Source organism: Microtus oregoni, unplaced genomic scaffold (assembly GCF_018167655.1).
Source record: "Microtus oregoni isolate MIOR12 unplaced genomic scaffold, Mior012 000028F_ref0000031, whole genome shotgun sequence".
In the NCBI taxonomy this organism is placed as follows: domain Eukaryota; kingdom Metazoa; phylum Chordata; class Mammalia; order Rodentia; family Cricetidae; genus Microtus; species Microtus oregoni.
This window is the reverse complement of record NW_024543087.1, coordinates 5,427,862-5,444,078: the sequence shown is the minus strand read 5'-3', so window position 1 is coordinate 5,444,078 and position 16,217 is coordinate 5,427,862. Positions and strand designations below refer to the sequence as shown.

The 16,217-nt window shown below is 49.2% G+C and overlaps 1 protein-coding gene across 2 annotated transcripts in view; it reads left to right on the top strand.

Moving 5' to 3' along the window:
• Positions 1-16,217, top strand: part of Ctdspl (CTD small phosphatase like) — a 119,381-nt gene that overhangs the window by 78,356 nt on the left and 24,808 nt on the right. For both annotated transcript variants that reach the window (XM_041677225.1, XM_041677224.1), the window contains exon 2: positions 9,178-9,332. In XM_041677225.1, coding sequence (XP_041533159.1) covers positions 9,178-9,332 — 155 coding nt within the window. The remainder of the gene's footprint in view (positions 1-9,177; positions 9,333-16,217) is intronic.

Below are 16,217 nucleotides of genomic sequence, written 5' to 3'. Positions count from 1 at the left end.
CTGGAAATAAAATAGACGCTGGTTGGATATCTTGAAAGCTACCTCTTCTTGACTAAATCTTTTTCCCCTAGATGTTTGGGTTCTCTTTTGAACTGTGTGGTCTGCAGGCTGGCCTCTCTGGCCTCTCTCCACTCTGAACACTCCCCTTTTATCCCTACGGAGGGGAAGTCGTCGTGTTTGTTGACCTCTCTTTCGGGGCGGATAAAGGAATGTGATGTATGCACACACTGCCCAGAATTTCCTGTTAGACACCCATTCCAGACCACGGCCCGGAGGCGGTCCAGAGATAGGAGCCCATTCCAGGAGGGAAGAAATAGTGCATTCATTTCTCGGTTGGCCTCCGGAAAGGGCCTCGCCCTCGCCCGCCTTTTAAGAGGGCATTTAGCTTTCTCTAGCATGATGTAGTTGTGAATTCAGCAGTATGGTCTCTCTAAGACTGTAATTAATGCACTCAGCTCTAACATTCCTGTGTGTGAAGCAATAGCTTTACCTAAGGCACGTTTGAGACTCCATTCTAAAGCCAGCAGCATGGACGCACGGACAGCATGGACAGAATGCAGCCCATCTGTAGCACGGTTGATGTTTCATTCTGTAGCCATAGCAGCATAGATGCATGGACGCATAGACAGAATGCAGCCCATCTGTAGCAACATGGACATCCACAAGGATGCCGCGCACAGGGCTTATTGTTCTGAATCTGCTACTACGAATCACTCCTGTGTGTGTGATGGGGGTATGCAGGTTCATACACCGCCCCCCCCAAGAATGGTGGGTTCCTGCTCTGACACCATCCACAGCCAGCAGGCCTCAGCAAGCCTTCTGTCTCCATCCTTCATAGTGCTGGAGTTACTGTTGCTTTTGAGATGGGGGCGGGGCGGGGGTGGGGGGGACACACACACACAAACTCTCACACTCACGCTTGCACAGCTAGTGCTCTCAGATTACTGTGCAGCCGTTGGCGGTGCTCTGTCATGGCACCAGTCGGATGGAACCGGGACCCAGGGGGTGGTTGAAGTCTTCTGGACTGTCGCAATAGGGGAAAGAGCCCTCAGTCTGGATCCTTGGTGCACCCTGAATGTAGCATGGACAAGCGGTGTTCATAGCAGAGCAGAGTGGAGGTCCTGGGTGGACAGTTACTGGGAGAAGCCAGCAGTGTTGGGGGAGGGATTTCCAGCTGTGGGATTCTTTGGATGTGATGGGTGTGCCCACAGCAGGAGGACAGCTTGTAGGAGTCCATTCTCCTTCCTTCACTTGTTTCTGGGGGTTAAACTCAGGTCAGGCGTGGCTGTAAGCACTGTCACCAGTAGACCCATCTCTCAGCCCGCCTATCAAGATTTTCAGTGAAGACAGGCCAGGGTTGTGAGCCATCACCTGAGGAAGGGTGGATATGGGACGTGTTCCGTGGAAAGGCACAGGAACTTTGCTAAGGTCGCCTCGTAGCTCTGGTAAATTTGGACTTTACAAAGAAATGCCCAGAAGGACCGAGAAACCTCTCTACCATCAGGGTATGTGAAGGTTCCTTGTTGGCGATATGTGAGTTTTCCTCTGGACTGTGCTGTCTTGGGTGATCCCTGTACCAGGGACAGGCGAGCTTCGCGTCACGGGAACTAAACAGCCCTTAGTGTTCTCTGCTGCTAAGAGCGAACCTTAATTTTAGAGATACTTACACCTAGTAGCAAAGTCGGCTCGCTGCCCTTTATCCTCAACTCCTTATTTTTAATTACAATTTCTTCTTGGACCTCTTCACCCCCACCCACCCCCTCTGCTCCTCACAGATCTCTTCCGTGTTTATGTCTATTCATTTGGTTTTGTGTCCCACTGAGACATCTGTGTGGCCATGGGTTTTTAGCTCTCCACTGGGACCTGGTGGGTTCACAGCTGTACGGTCAGTCCTTCTCTTCCAGAATCTGATCAGTCGGTTTGAGGTCGTGCCCTGAGAACCATTCCTTGGCCCTGCAGAGCTATCACAGCTAAGGAGTGTGAACCAGAGCAGAGGGGAGGGTGGATCATAGCCCATGTGGTAGCTATGCTCAGGACGGTGAGTCAGTGCGGACCCCAGAAGTCTAGGTTCTGAAGCCAGGGTTGGTGGTCATAAAGCTTCCTCACACCCTAACTCTTAACCAGATCCAGTCCACAGAAAGAAAGGTCAGTGGTCATGTTGCATGTGGCTGGTCTTTCTGGGAACTGCAGGGAAGCCAGAAGATCGGGAAACATAAGACGGTGACCAGAAATTGCCCTCTGCCTGTGCAGATCCCACTCCACTGTAGTCTCCCCCTTTGGCATAAACTCAGCCAAGACTCTGGTCACGTGATTCTTAGACTACTCTCCTTGGGCCACCAGAGAACCAAACCCCATGGTCCGCCTGGTGAACTTCCTCCTAGACACTTGGTGTCTTTGATGACAGCACGTTCTGAACACATTTCATCCGTGATCTCCTAGAAGGATGCTAAGGCCCAGGCTGACACTAAGGCTCATGCACAGAGGTGGATTTTCCTCAATGCCTTTGTTATACTGGTGTTTGTGTATACAGACATCTTCTCTGTTCTGGAGGTGAGACTTGAAAGGGCCACTTAATGTGCTAAGTTTAGAATTCACATCACCAAAACCAAAATGGGTCTGCCTACATGTTTTCTCCTAAAACCCGGCCGTGTCTGTGAGGACGGTTGTCTGGGTACAAGCTACATTCTCATTGTGCACAATGAGATGCTGCAGAGCCCAAGTCAGCCACCCTCCTTACTCTGTTTCAAGTTGCTGGTGGGTTTTTGCTGTCACGTGAACATACATGCTTTGCTGCAGGCATGGTGCCGTGGCAGGCACGGTGCTGCGGGGAGCTGTCTTTCTCCGCACAGTGTTGCCAGATTAAGTAGATGAAGTCATGCAGCTAACGACAGGGCTAAGACAAGCACCTCCCACGCCCTCCTCCTCAGTACCTGGTGAGCGCTTTCTGTTTGAGGGAGTGTATTGTTTATCTGTTGTCTGCACATGCGTGTGTGTGTGTGTTTAATGTATTCACAGTGTGTGCGGGTCAGAGGTGGACATCAGATGTCCTCCCCAATCAATGTTCCACTGTATTTTTTTTTTCAATCTCTTACTGAACCTAGAGCTCACCAGTTTGGCTAGATCCAAGGGTCTCCTACTTCTGCGTCCTTAGCCGGGGGATACAAACATGAACCCCCACACGCTGGGGACCCAAACTCATGTACCCATGATTACAGAACAACCACTTTACCAACTTAACTGCCTCCCCAGTCCACAAATACTTTAAAAAAGTTCCGGGGTAGGAGGGGGGCAGGGAGTGCCTTGCAGCGCATATAAGTCAGAGAACAAATTGGAGAAGTTGCTTCTCCTTCCCCCTCGTGATAGGCAGGGTCTCTATCATGCTGCCTTCTCCAAGCTAGCTGGCCCACAAGCTTCTAAGCCAATGGTACTCAATCTGTGGGTCTTGAACTCCAAAGACCACCAGAAAACACAGATATTTACATTACAGTTCATAACAGTAGCAAAATTACAGTTATGAAGTAGCAACAAAAATAATGTTATGGTTGGGGGGTCACCACAACATGAGGAACTGTATTAAAGGGTCACAGCGTTAGGAGGTTGAGAACCGCTGGTCTAGATCCTTCCCCCCCACCTACCATCTCTCAGTAGGCGTGCTAGGATTATAGATATACACACTGCATCTAGCTTTATTATGTGGCTTCCAGGGATTGAGCTCAGGTTGTCTGACTTGTACAGCAAGTTCTTTCACCTGCTGAGCCATCTCACCGGCCCCTGCACCTACTTTTAAATAAGCTGACTTCTAAGGAAGAAATCCCACTCTAGGCTCTTAAATAGCCCATGGGGCTGGATTGCAGTGCCCTGGACTGCCCACATCAAAGCTTAGCTTTCTGTATCTTGATTTTTTTATTCAGTGTTTTTCATTAGCCCTGACGCTCCTCAGGCTGTGAGGACAGTTAGTGCCTAAGACATTGACCACTGCTGTCCACTGCCTAGCGTGAGAGCTTCCATTCCCAGAACTGAGTGTTGCCATTGAAATCATGTGAACTCAGGGGCAGTGGTAACGCACACCTTTAATCCCAACACTTGGGAGGCAGAGGCAGGGGGATCTGTATGAGTTCAAGACCAGCCTGTTCTACAGAGTAAGTTTCAGGACAGCCAGGACTGTTACACAGAGAAACCCTGTATTGAAAAAAAAAAATGGAGATGGAGGAGGAGGAGGAGGAGGAGGAAACTCATGTAAACCTAGCTTAGACTAGCTTAGGGAGAAGGGAATCTGTGGTTTTACATATCTAAAGATTCCACAAGGGCCTGGTCTTGATAATACTAGTCTATCTCGGGAGCTCTTTCAACCTTGGCTTCCTGCACTGGTGACAAGGGTGGCTGCCAGCTCCAGGTTTCTTAGGAAACCCAGGGAGAAAGGACACCTGACAGCTCCAGGCACAAACCTGCTGGACCGAGTTCAGCTGTGTGGACTGAGAGCTAGTGAGGCGGGAGGACATGAAGTAAAGGGAGGCATTTACTTCTTTATGTTATGTATGAGTGTTCTATCTGCACATACACCTTTATGCCAGGAGAGGCCATCAGTTCCCACTACAGATGGTTGTGAGCTACCATGTGGGCACTGGGAATTGAACTCAGGACCTCTGGAAGAACAGCCAGTGCTCTTAACCCCTGAGCCACCTCTCCAGCCCCCTAGGGAGAACCTTTTACTATAAAGCTTAGTGGAGTCCCAGCAGGCGAAGCCTGTCAAATGGATGCCATGTTCCCCTTTAATGATTTTAATTAGTTAAAGACTTTATGAGGTCACTGCTTGCTTCTATCCAAAGAGACCGGGAGACATTCTGGAAGCTTCCCCTCCTGTAGGATCAGGGACACATTTCCTCTGAGAAAAAGGCAGCTGCCACAGTGTCTACTCCAAGCTTTATATGTTGATGCTCCCAGAAGTTCCTAGCCCTGGCAGGAGAGCGAAGCCCACATCCACAAGCAGGAAGTGGGTCTTATTTGTAGAGGTGAGGTCTAGAAAGAAGCGGTAGGGTGTGCCCAGAAAAAGAGCCTGGTTTCTGTTTCCCTCTGTCACCCCCTCCAGGAGACACACAAGGATCATGAAACCCAGACCCACCTCCAGCACAACTCTCCGTGACTTCCCTCTAATGTCCTCCGGGTGAGAAGTTGAGCCACAGACTTCCTAGTCTGCATCTGCCAAGTGTCTCCCTTTATTCACCTTTAGAGGAGATGCCCGGGCGGTGGTGGTGCACACCTTTAATCCCAGCACTTGGGAGGCAAAGGCAGGAGGATCTCTGTGAGTTCGAGACCAGCCAGGGCTACAGAGTGAGTTCCAGGACAGGCTCCAAAGCTACACAGAGAAACACTGTTTTGAAAAAAAACAAAAAAAAAAAAAAGGGAGATACCCATAGCCTAGCGACAGGTGGAGAAAATGGCCATGAGTGTGGTCTCCCATCACAATGAAGAAAGAGATAGAGGGTAGTCCCTCACGGCCTGTGCTGCCCTGAGCCCTGGGGAGATGGCAGGGAACCCCAGTGGAAGAATGTGCTAGATCTGCTGGCCTCCTTGGTGGTCCCTTCCAGTGAGCAGCTTCAGGCTAGGACTCCAGGGCCAGCCTAGGAAGCAGTGCTCAGCAGAGAGCTAAGCATAGCCCCTGAGGGAAGCAAGCTGCGAGGGGTGAGATGGTGTGGGCGCTGCCTCTTCTCTCCTGAGAACCTGCTCTTTCCCGCAGAAAACAGCAGCCAGCAGAGCTCACTGGACACTCAACCCCCTCTTTACCTTGCCCATGTCTGCATCCAATTTTGAAAGCAATTGAATAGAATGATTTCCTGAGATTTGTCTAGTTTTGCTTTTAAAGTGCAGTTTATATAACTGAGACCTATTATAATAAATGTGTCTCTCAGTTAGCAAATGCCAGAAGAAAGAAAAAAAAATTTACTTTCGCGACATACAGCCTTTATCCAGAATTTACCAGCAGAGTCATTTCTGCTCTACCAAGCAAACGTTGCTAAGACCTGATGAGATGGCTCAGCAAGGAGCGGTGCTTGCTGCGGAGCTTGGAGACCCGAGTTCAAGCGCCAGGACCCACATGGTAGAAAGAAGTGACGCCCACAGGTTGTCCTCCAACCTCCACACACAGTGCGCATATGGATGCCCCCCACACACACGCACATACACAGACCAAATAAGTAAATAGCACGTGTTTAATAATGGGAGAAATAAGAAAAACAGAAAAGAAAAAAGGAAGTAAGTGCATTGCTGAGGAAACTCCAAAAAGAAATTAAAGATTGACTTTTTAATTATGTGTAGATGTGTGTGCAGTGCCCACAGAGGTCAGAAGAAGGCCTTGGAGCCCCCGGAGCTGGCACTGCAGGTGGTTATGAGCTGCCAGCATGGGCACTAGGAACCAACTTGAATTCTTTACAAGGGGATTACCCAGCTTTGACCTCTGAGCCATTTCTCCAGCCCCTATTTTTTTCAGAAAGACTACTGATGGTTCCAAGAGCAGCATTTGCTGAATACTTTAGATACTATTCTCAGTACTGATAATAAAACATTTAATTCTCACGACAAACTTGCAAGGTATGGCCATGGCTAATGTCCTTATTCTATGGACACGGAAACCCAGGCTCAAAGAAGTATGAGAACTTCCCCAGGCCCCGTGCTGTTTCTGGTTGAGCCATCACGAGTACCTATGCAGGCGGGCTCCAGAGCCCATGCTCGCTCTCTCTCTCTCTCTCTCTCTCTCTCTCTTTCTTTCTCTCTCTCTCTCAGCATTTGGTAGGCTTCGTTGTCACGTGGGTCCTATGGAGAAGTTACTGCAGGACAAAGATCTGTAGCAAATCAATTCAGGACACTACCTCAGCAGTTTAAGGCCTCTGCCTCTGGAGGAGAGGAGCCGCTGAAGACAGATGTGAGAGCTACTTAGGATTCAGAACAGCCTGGTGAAAGAGAAAGGGGTGATGATTAGAGCTGGGGAGCGGGGACCGCAAGACCCATTTAGCTGTGTCAGAGACTGGGGGAGCAGAGACCATGAGTCCCACCTAGCCATGTCGAGGGGGAAGGCCAATGAGACATCCAGAGACGTCCATCCCACATGTGGAAGAGAGATGGGGCCAGAGGCTCCAGCCACTCAGTCATACGCTCACTGGTCCTAAGGAATTATGTCTTCTCCCTCCTCGAACAAGGGAGGCAAGGAAACCTGTGCACTTCCACCGGCCTCCATAGTGCTCAATCTAAGTTCTCCCGACTCTCTAGACAGCAAGGGATCCAGTGGTAGAAATGTAAGAGCCTTACTGGTTCCAAGTCTCAGGCTGATTGATTGATGATTGATTAGATAAATAGTTGTTTGTTAATTAGTGTGAGGAATGGTTGTGTGAGCCAAAGGTGAAGACAGACCTTGGAAGGCGCTCGCTCTTGGGCTGCTCATCACCTCTGAGACACAAGCAAGCCATAGACTTGCCGGGAAATGTACCATCAGCTAGAGACCAGCATGCTGTTGGGCTGGGTTTGCCTTCAGTGGGGCGCTTGGGAAATCATACATTGGAAACAGGCCCACTTGCGTTCCATTCCTGGCACCAGCAAGTGCTAGCTGCTCCTTGTTAGCAAGGATGGAAGCAGTGACCCCTATCACCTCTGGGAGTTGCTTGGAGTCCAGGAGGTGAGGTTTTGAAAGTTGGCCATCAGTCAGCTTGATGGTCGTCATATATTTACCAACCCTGCTCACGTGTGCTTGGGAGGCCACCACCTGTGGCCTGAGCCAGCCTTCGAATCCTGAAATGGGACCACTGGGGCTCCATGGTGTACCCTGAAGGATTCATGAAGAAGACAAAACATCCAGCTTCCCCAGGATTTATCATTTTATAATGCATCGTGTGTGTGTGTGTGTGTGTGTGTGTGTGTGTGTGTGTGTGTGTGTGAGAGAGAGAGAGAGAGAGAGAGAGAGAGCGCTTGTGTATGTGTGTACGTGCACACACAGAGGTCAGAAGAGGGCACCAGGGTTCCTCCATCAATCTCTGCTTACTTCTTTAAGGCATGGGCTCTCTCTGAACCTGGGGCTTGAGTTTTCTTAGTGGGGCTGGAAGACAGTGAACCCCAAGATGATGTTATTGTCTCTCTCCTCAGAGCTGGGGCTACAGGTGTGTGCGGGACACCCAGCTTGTTCCACGAGTGTTAGAATCCAAACTCTGGTTCTTACTATTGTGCATCAATGCTCTTAACCACTGAGTCATTTCCCCGGCCCCTAAGGGTCGTGCATGGGGGCTGCAGACCACCCACATCTGAGCACTTGCTTGGAGCTCACCTTCCCAGAATCCCCTGGATGCATTTGGTTTTCTGTTACCAGGGAACTAATCCCTAGGATTGTGATCACTTGGGAGGAAGGGCGCTGAGCGAATCACTAAGTTCGCACAGTGAAGAATAGTGCCAGATGGCTGGTGAGGAGAGGCGTGTTCTCACAATTGCACTACTTTTAACACTTCCCACATCACTAAGCCTCAGCAGGGTCTCTGCTCTGAGACTACAGCTCTGAGCACTGCAGACCCACCCAGCCATGGCATGTGGTAGGACTGCCCCGGCCACATTCCCAGGCAGAAGCGCCTGCCCATCCAAGTTGTCAGTCTTCTGCCCTGAGGTGTGTTTTCCATCTGTGCCAGATTTTGCCTTTTATTTCTGACTTGTGGCAACCTGTCCTGAGCCCAGGATAAATAGAAAGACCCATCCCTCCTTCAGATGCCTCCCATCCAGGGCAGGCCAGGGCACAGTGTTGGATCTTGAGAACTTCCTGATTCTCCAAAGCCCGCGCTCTGAGTGTCACACCGTCTCCATAACACACACAAGTGTCCAGGCACCGAGTCTCTAAGTGACTTGCTTGCTGTCCAGTGGGAAGATGCTGCTGAGGGAGGGTCAGGTCCACTGATTTTGAAGCGTCCTGTTGCCTGGTAGGAATGCTTCTCCTCCTCCAGCTGGGGAGCACAGGTGACAATGCCCCTGAGGACTGTGGCACTAAGGAGCCAGCTGCCCCACAGGCCCCACCCAGCTGAAGTCCCAGTGATTGTCCCGCCTGTGGGTTGGGCTGCAGGGCCCCTGGAGTCGGGTCTGAGAAGCAGCTGCACGTGCCAGTCCTCGCCCCGACGCATTGCCTCAAACACTCACAGTGTGCTTTTTCTCTTTCAGCTTCCCAGCGCAGCATCAGCCTGAAGAAGCAGAGGGGTCGTAGCATCCTCAGCTCCTTCTTCTGCTGCTTCCGAGACTACAATGTGGAGGCCCCTCCACCCAGCAGCCCCAGTGTGCTTCCGCCACTGGTGGAGGAGAATGGTGGGCTTCAGAAGGTCAGTACCTACGGAGAACTGCCATCAGTAAAACTGCAGCAGCGTGTCTGTCCCGCCGTGGCAGATCCTCCCCCAACAGTCTGTGAAATGTGTGCGCAGCCGTTGAAGAAGTGGGTTCAGTCTTTTAGAGAAAGGATTTCTGGTCCTCCCATCTAGCAACTGAAGGGCGTGTGTGATGGAAATTTATGGCCAACAAGATGGCTCAGCTGGTAAAGGGGCTTGCTGCCAAGCCTGATGACCTGAGTTCAGGCCCCAGAACCCACATGGTAGGAGAGAATTGACTGCCCCACGAGGCATCCCCTGACCCTTTCGTGCACACTGTGACATGGGTGGGCATATATATAGGCCTGCACACACGCGTGCTCACGCACACACAGAATAGATGAATATAATTTTTAAGAAGGAATCAGTAGCAGATAGAGAAGCAGGCAAAGTAAGAGATAGACAGAGCAGACCATGCAGTGAGTATAATTGTGTAACAACACGTGTTTAACAAAAGCAAAGTGGAGGGCTCTGTGTAGAGTGTTTGCTGGGGTGTGTGTGTGTGTGTTAGACTGTCATAATAGGTCAGAACCCAAAACCACCCACGGGCTGTCTGACAGACACATCTGAAACAAAATGACTCAGAACAGTTAGGAATATAAGGATAAACAAAGAGACACCATTCAGGAACAAGTAAAGACACCAGGTTATATTAATTTCTGTCAAAATTGGGTTCCAGATTAAGAAAAAAACAATATTGAAAAATGCAAAGGAGATTATCCTTCAGGAACATGGTTAAAAATTACAGACACGACGTCTTAAATAAAACTTTATGTTCCTAATAACATGAACAAAGAGCGTAAGCAGATAGCTCATAGAAGAAGAAATCACTGTGGGACAGGAGAGGGGGCTCGCATATCCGCAGTTCCCAGCACCCACGTCAGGCAGTCCCAGCAGCCTGTGACTCTAGTCCAGAGGCTAGAGCGCCCTCTTCTGGCTGCCATAGGTGTGTGTACACATATACTAGATATTTAATAAGGAAAAATACGGAACACCTGATTGTTTTGGTGTATGGCTCAAAATATGAAAAATATTTGATACGGCCAAATGTGTAAACTAAGACTACCCTTTTCCTGTCTGTGAGGTTTTTAAAAGGTGATGCTTGGGCTTGGTGTGGGAGTGGAGGGGCAGCGTAGCGTTAAGTGGTGTAGAATGTGTGCTAATTGGTTTACATTTCCGAGAGGACATTTGGCAACGCGCAGTTAAAATCTTAGAGTTTGCCTGTTGTTGAGGAAAGCAATTTTATTTCACGGTAAAAAAAAATATTGTAATAAATGTACAAAGATTGATCCAGAAGATGCTATCCAGCATGGCTTATAATGATCCAGGAAGGTGCCTGATACAGACCTCAAAGCTAGCCTTCCTTGAGTCAATGGAGGCCCATTTTCAGACACATAATGATTCCAAGAAGGGGTTAAAGGAAACAGAAGAGATGTTTAGTTAAAAGAGCTACATGAGAGCCACACGGTCAGTTGCCGTCGTGGTTAAAAGTGGCGAATCCTGAGGAATGGCATGGCACAATTGTTGACGTAAAGAAATATTCCCAGTAGGGCTGGGAAGATGGTTTAGTGAGCACAGCGCTTGTGCCTGAGGGTGTCCGCCTGGGTTCAGATCTCCAGAACCCACATAAAAGCATTAGTGCAATATCTTCATGGAGTCAGCAGAAGCCTGTGGGCCAGCCAGCCTGCCGTACACCTCAGAAAACAGCCATGGGCCAGCCAGATGCCAGACCCCGTGGGAATAGCAGTGGGCCAGCCAGCCTGCCGTACACCTCAGAAAACAGCCATGGGCCAGCCAGCCTGCCATACGCTGCAGCAAACGGCAAGCAAGACTGGAAAGACACACGGCAAACGCTTGTCTTCTCTAGAGGCCTAAGAAAGACCTGAAATGGCAACCACCAGCAGAAGCCCTGGGGAGGGATTTAAACTGCCCACTGTAGTGAAGCCTCAGGTCCATGTTGGAAAAACTGGCGGCTAAGACTCCTTCGGGGAAAACAGTGTAGAAAGTCATCCTCCACGGACAACTCAGGACAGCCACTGGGATGGGAGAGACTTGTGGGGCTCCAACATCTCACAGCACAAAACACAAAACCTCAGAAAGCAAGGGAGACGGTGAGAGCAGCCATTCCAAGAACTGAGTGTAAGTTCTGGAAAAGCAAAATTCAGACCAGAAACGCAAAGATGGAAATCGCAAGGGAGGAGAGGAGCCATCTAGACCAATCAGCAAGCAGGAGTTCCAGAAAGATGACAGATTGCACCTGCCACTGCAAAGCTTGCTGGTTCTCCTCCAGGAGTGGGACACAGCAGAGCACACGCCCAGGGACCAGGGGCTGCAGGTGGAACTCCCTCAGTTAAAGTAGCACAGCTTTTTGTTTGTTTTTTCAAACACAGAGACAGGGTTTCTCTGTGTAGCCCTGGCTGTCCTGGAACTCACTCTGTAGACCAGACTAGCCTTGAACTCACAGAGGTCTGCCTGCCTCTGCCTCCCGAGTGCTGGGATTAAAGGTGTGTGCCACCAGCACCTTACCCCTGGCTAAAGCAACACATTTCACAAGCTACCAGAACACTTTATTTTAGTGAAAGCAATTATATTAATCTTGGACTTCTTATCAGCAACGATAAAAGAGAAGACTAAGACCACACGTGCAGGTGACCGAGAGGGAAAAAGATGATAAGGTACATTGTGCCTTTCAAAAAGCTAGCCCTTGAGTTCTCAGTAGTCCTCATTGTCCGCTATATTCAGTGAGTCCAGTTTTATCCCAGGCTTTTTCAGACCCAGGCCAGCTGGCCTTGGTGAGTTCCAATGGGTTTTTGATCCTACTGCACGTACTGGCTTTGTGGGAGCCTAGGCAGTTTGGATGCTCACCTTACTGGACCTGGATAGAGGTGGGTGGTCCTTGGACTTCCCACAGGGCAGGGAACCCTGATTGCTCTTTGGGCTGACGAGGGAGGGGGACCTGATTGGGGGAGGAAAATGGGAGGCGGTGGCGGGGAAGAGACAAAAATATTTAATAAATAAATTAATTAATTTTAAAAAAAAAGCTAGCCCTGGGCTGGGAGGTACCATTCAGTATGAATGTCAGAGTTGGGGCTCTGTTTTCTCCAGGGCAGCTGAAGATAAACGGAAGCATAGCTTAAACAGAGAGCACAAAACAGAGTGAACCAGTTTCTGCTCACAGGTGACCAAGACGATGTCACCTGGTTTGACAGATTCAGCCGTGTGCAGTTACCAAGACCACACCTGCCATCAAATGCCGATGGTTTGGGCAACAAGTAAAAGAAAATGAGCAACCAGTACTTAAACTGATTGCTTTTTCCCATGCGAAGACGGAGTCAGTCGGTGCTAAGTTGGTTTAGATCCCAGTGATGACATCAGAAACCCAGACTGTGTTCTTCCGTTTGGCCATCTCTCTGCCCCGCTATCGCTGGCCTCCGTGCCTCCCTCCTCACACCCGAGTATTACGTTCTTGGGTGGTGGGGAGCTCTAGCGTTGTCCATCTCTCTCACATTATTGCTTTCATGGAAAACCCAGAACGTTGTCTGAGGGCTACCGACTTGGAGCAAGGATGACATGCAGAGAAATTCATCTGGATGAGTTTCTACTCTCAGCCAAAATGAGGAATGACCCATGAGTAGACTGGTCAGCATGAGTGTAGTTGTATTTCAGTATCAACCTTGAAACCTACGAGGCTTAAAACAGTGCAAGTTGGGCCAGCAAGATGATTCTTTATCATTGGATAAAGATGCTTGCTACTAGAGTTGACAACCTAAATTCTGTCTCCAAGACTGTGACAGAAAGAGAACTGCCTCCTACAGGCTGTCTTCTGATCTGCGTATGCTTCAAGCAGTGGCTTATCCCCCCCCCCCCAAGCATACACACACAGGGCTAGAGAGAGGGGTCGGGGTTAAGAGCACGTGCTGAGGACCCAGGTTCAGTTCCTGGTACCCACGTGTTGGCTTGCAACCATCCGTAACTTCAGTGTAAGAGGTTCTAGTGCCCTCTTCTGACCTCTACAGATACTGCAACATGTGACACACACACATATGCAGACGAAATAGCTCACACACATAAAACGTAAATTTTTTTTATCTTAAATTTCATTTTTGAAATAGTTTGGAGAGCTGTCAGGAGGTTTTTATGTTTCCTTCACCCATCATTTGTCATAGATTAGCTGAGTCTTCTGTGGAAATGCAGTAAGCTACAAATCTAAATCATTTTAGTCACATTTCAAAAAATGTTTCAAAACAAATGCAATTAATTTTAATCATATTTTACTTAACCCAGTATATCCAAGGCTCAAACATGAGATCAACAGAATATTGTGGAGATAGTTTCGTCTTATCTTACCAGTTCAGGAGCTAATGAGTGCGTTTTATATTCGCACACATCGGAGCTTGGGCTAGCCACGCCTCACAGACTCAGGGAGACCTGTGTGCTGCTGTGAGCTCTTTCACGGATGTACAGTGGTGATGGCCTAGCTGCTTGGCTTCCTTAACTCTCGCAATCCCTGAAGGTTTTGACCCAGAAGCAAATGTGTTTTGACTTTAGTGGCTGCAGCAAGACACGTCACTCTACCTTCCAAACTTCAAAGGCAGTGAAGCAGAACCCTACCATGTACCCAGAAGAGAAGCTGGGATGACGGGGTACAGAGTGGCTAATGCCTATTAAAATGAGTGCCGGATCGTTTCCATAATAGCATCAAACACAGCATGACAAAGGAGAGCAGAAAGGAAAGAGATGGGTGCAGTGTACAAGGAAGACTGAACTGAAGGAAAGAAGTCTAACTGCTAAGGCAATATTAGTATCAGATCGAGCAGAACTGAGTCAAATGTCTTAGGGGCTGGAGAGATGGCTCACTGGCTGCGCTTGCAGAGGCCCTGGGTTCAGTTCCCAGCGTCCATATGCGGGTGCTCACAACCCTCTATAAGTGTCCCTCTGGGGGTTCCGATGCTCTCATCTCTCCTCCACAGGCACCCACACACACCACATGCATACATATCACATGCATGCACACAAATAAAAATAAACACATTTGATAGCATTAAACACAGTGAAGATGTTTGCAGTGATAAAAGGTGAGGTACTTCATGACCCAGCCATCCTTCGTATGACCAGATGTGTGGCCAAGTACGAGAAGGAAGCTATGAGAAAATCATGATAGGAAGCTATTCTGTCTTCTGAAAATGAGCAGCAAACAACACAGGCAAATCGTCGGTAGGCTCTGCCTGGTGGACTAAAACAGGAAAATGAGACAGTTGTTATAAATATGGAAAAGTTATAAAATTAGCCGTGCTTGTGGATGGCGTCACTGTTGATATCGATGCCCGAGAGAGATAAAACTGATTTGAGTGGCTGAGAGCTTGCTCTGTGTGCTTCTGGGTGGGCTGACATTCGTGTGGAAGGAAAAACCATCAGCGATACTGAAGAAGGCTTAAGGAAGAACACACCGAAGGCAGCTGGCCTAGCAGATGTGACTCTGGTGTGTGTAGCTATCGTAACGTATAAAAGGAGAGTCCACTGTGGCTCGTCTCCCCATGCATTTCTGTCCCGTCCTGCTTAAAAACTATTGCTGCCAGCGGAGACCAAGGCACGGCTCAGCAGGAAGAGGCTTTGCTACCACACCTGACAACGTGAGTTCCATCCCTGGGACCCACGTCGGGGAAGGAGAGCATCAGTTCATGCGAATTGTCCTCCAGCCTCCACGCATGCAGGGTGGCACATGCCCACAAGCACATGCAAAATGAATAAACAGATGTAATGAACATGTTTTTTTAAAATAAGAGAATTAAGACACTGTCCCTGCAGAGAAGTGTCCTAAGTGAAGGGACCGGGATGCTCAGTTGTCCACTGAGATAAACACCCTGTAAAGGCTCCTCTGGGAGCGGTGGTCTCAGAATTACTGCTTATTCATGGCTTGCCTCTGTTCACGTTTGCAGAAATGTCTTTTTAAATAACTCAGGGTTGTTGTTTGAGTGGCGGGACTGGAGAGAAAGGCCAGAGGTTTGGCTGCTGTTCCAGAGGGTTAGCGTTAGATTCCCAGCACCCACGTGGCAGCTCATAACCTTCTCTAACTCCAGTCATGAGGTCTGGCACCCCTTCCTGGCTCCACGGGCACCAGGCACACATGTGGTATGCAGACATACATGCAATCAAAACACCCATACACATAAAATAAAAATAAGTCCTTTTAAACTTAGTTAAACCTAAAGTGGTGCTGTCTACAGAGCAAGTGGGACCCTGTGGGTGGACCAAGCTGCCTCCCACCAGTGCCCACTGAAAACAGGCCAACAAGCCCACCCATGGAAATCGATCCCAGACCTGACTCTACCGAAGTCTCCAGGGCTTCAGTAGAAGGCCGTGGGCAGAAGGGAACAGGCAGCTGCTGAGATGCCTTCACCCCTGGAAAGAGGAAGATCCAGGACCTTTTTCAACCATTCTGCAGTCACTGAAAGCACCTCAGCTACATCCTGGACCTGCAGGCCAGCAGCATCCAGAGACTAAGTGACCGGAAGACTCCAACATGACCGTGGAGGACCCCAGAAGTAAGAAGAGCATAAAAGGGATTACCAGAAACACAAACACACACATACCCCCTGTACACCATACCACACACACATATCCCATACATATACCTACCCTCCCTACACACACATGCACGCCCCTCATAGCACACGCATGCTCACACATACACCTCTCTCTCTCTCACACACACACACACACGCTCACACATACACCTCTCACATACACACACACGTATGTGTACACACACACGCACTCCTCATCCCCACATACCTGTGGCTCATCACTTCTGTGTGATCACCGTCCATGGTCTGTCGACCCTCG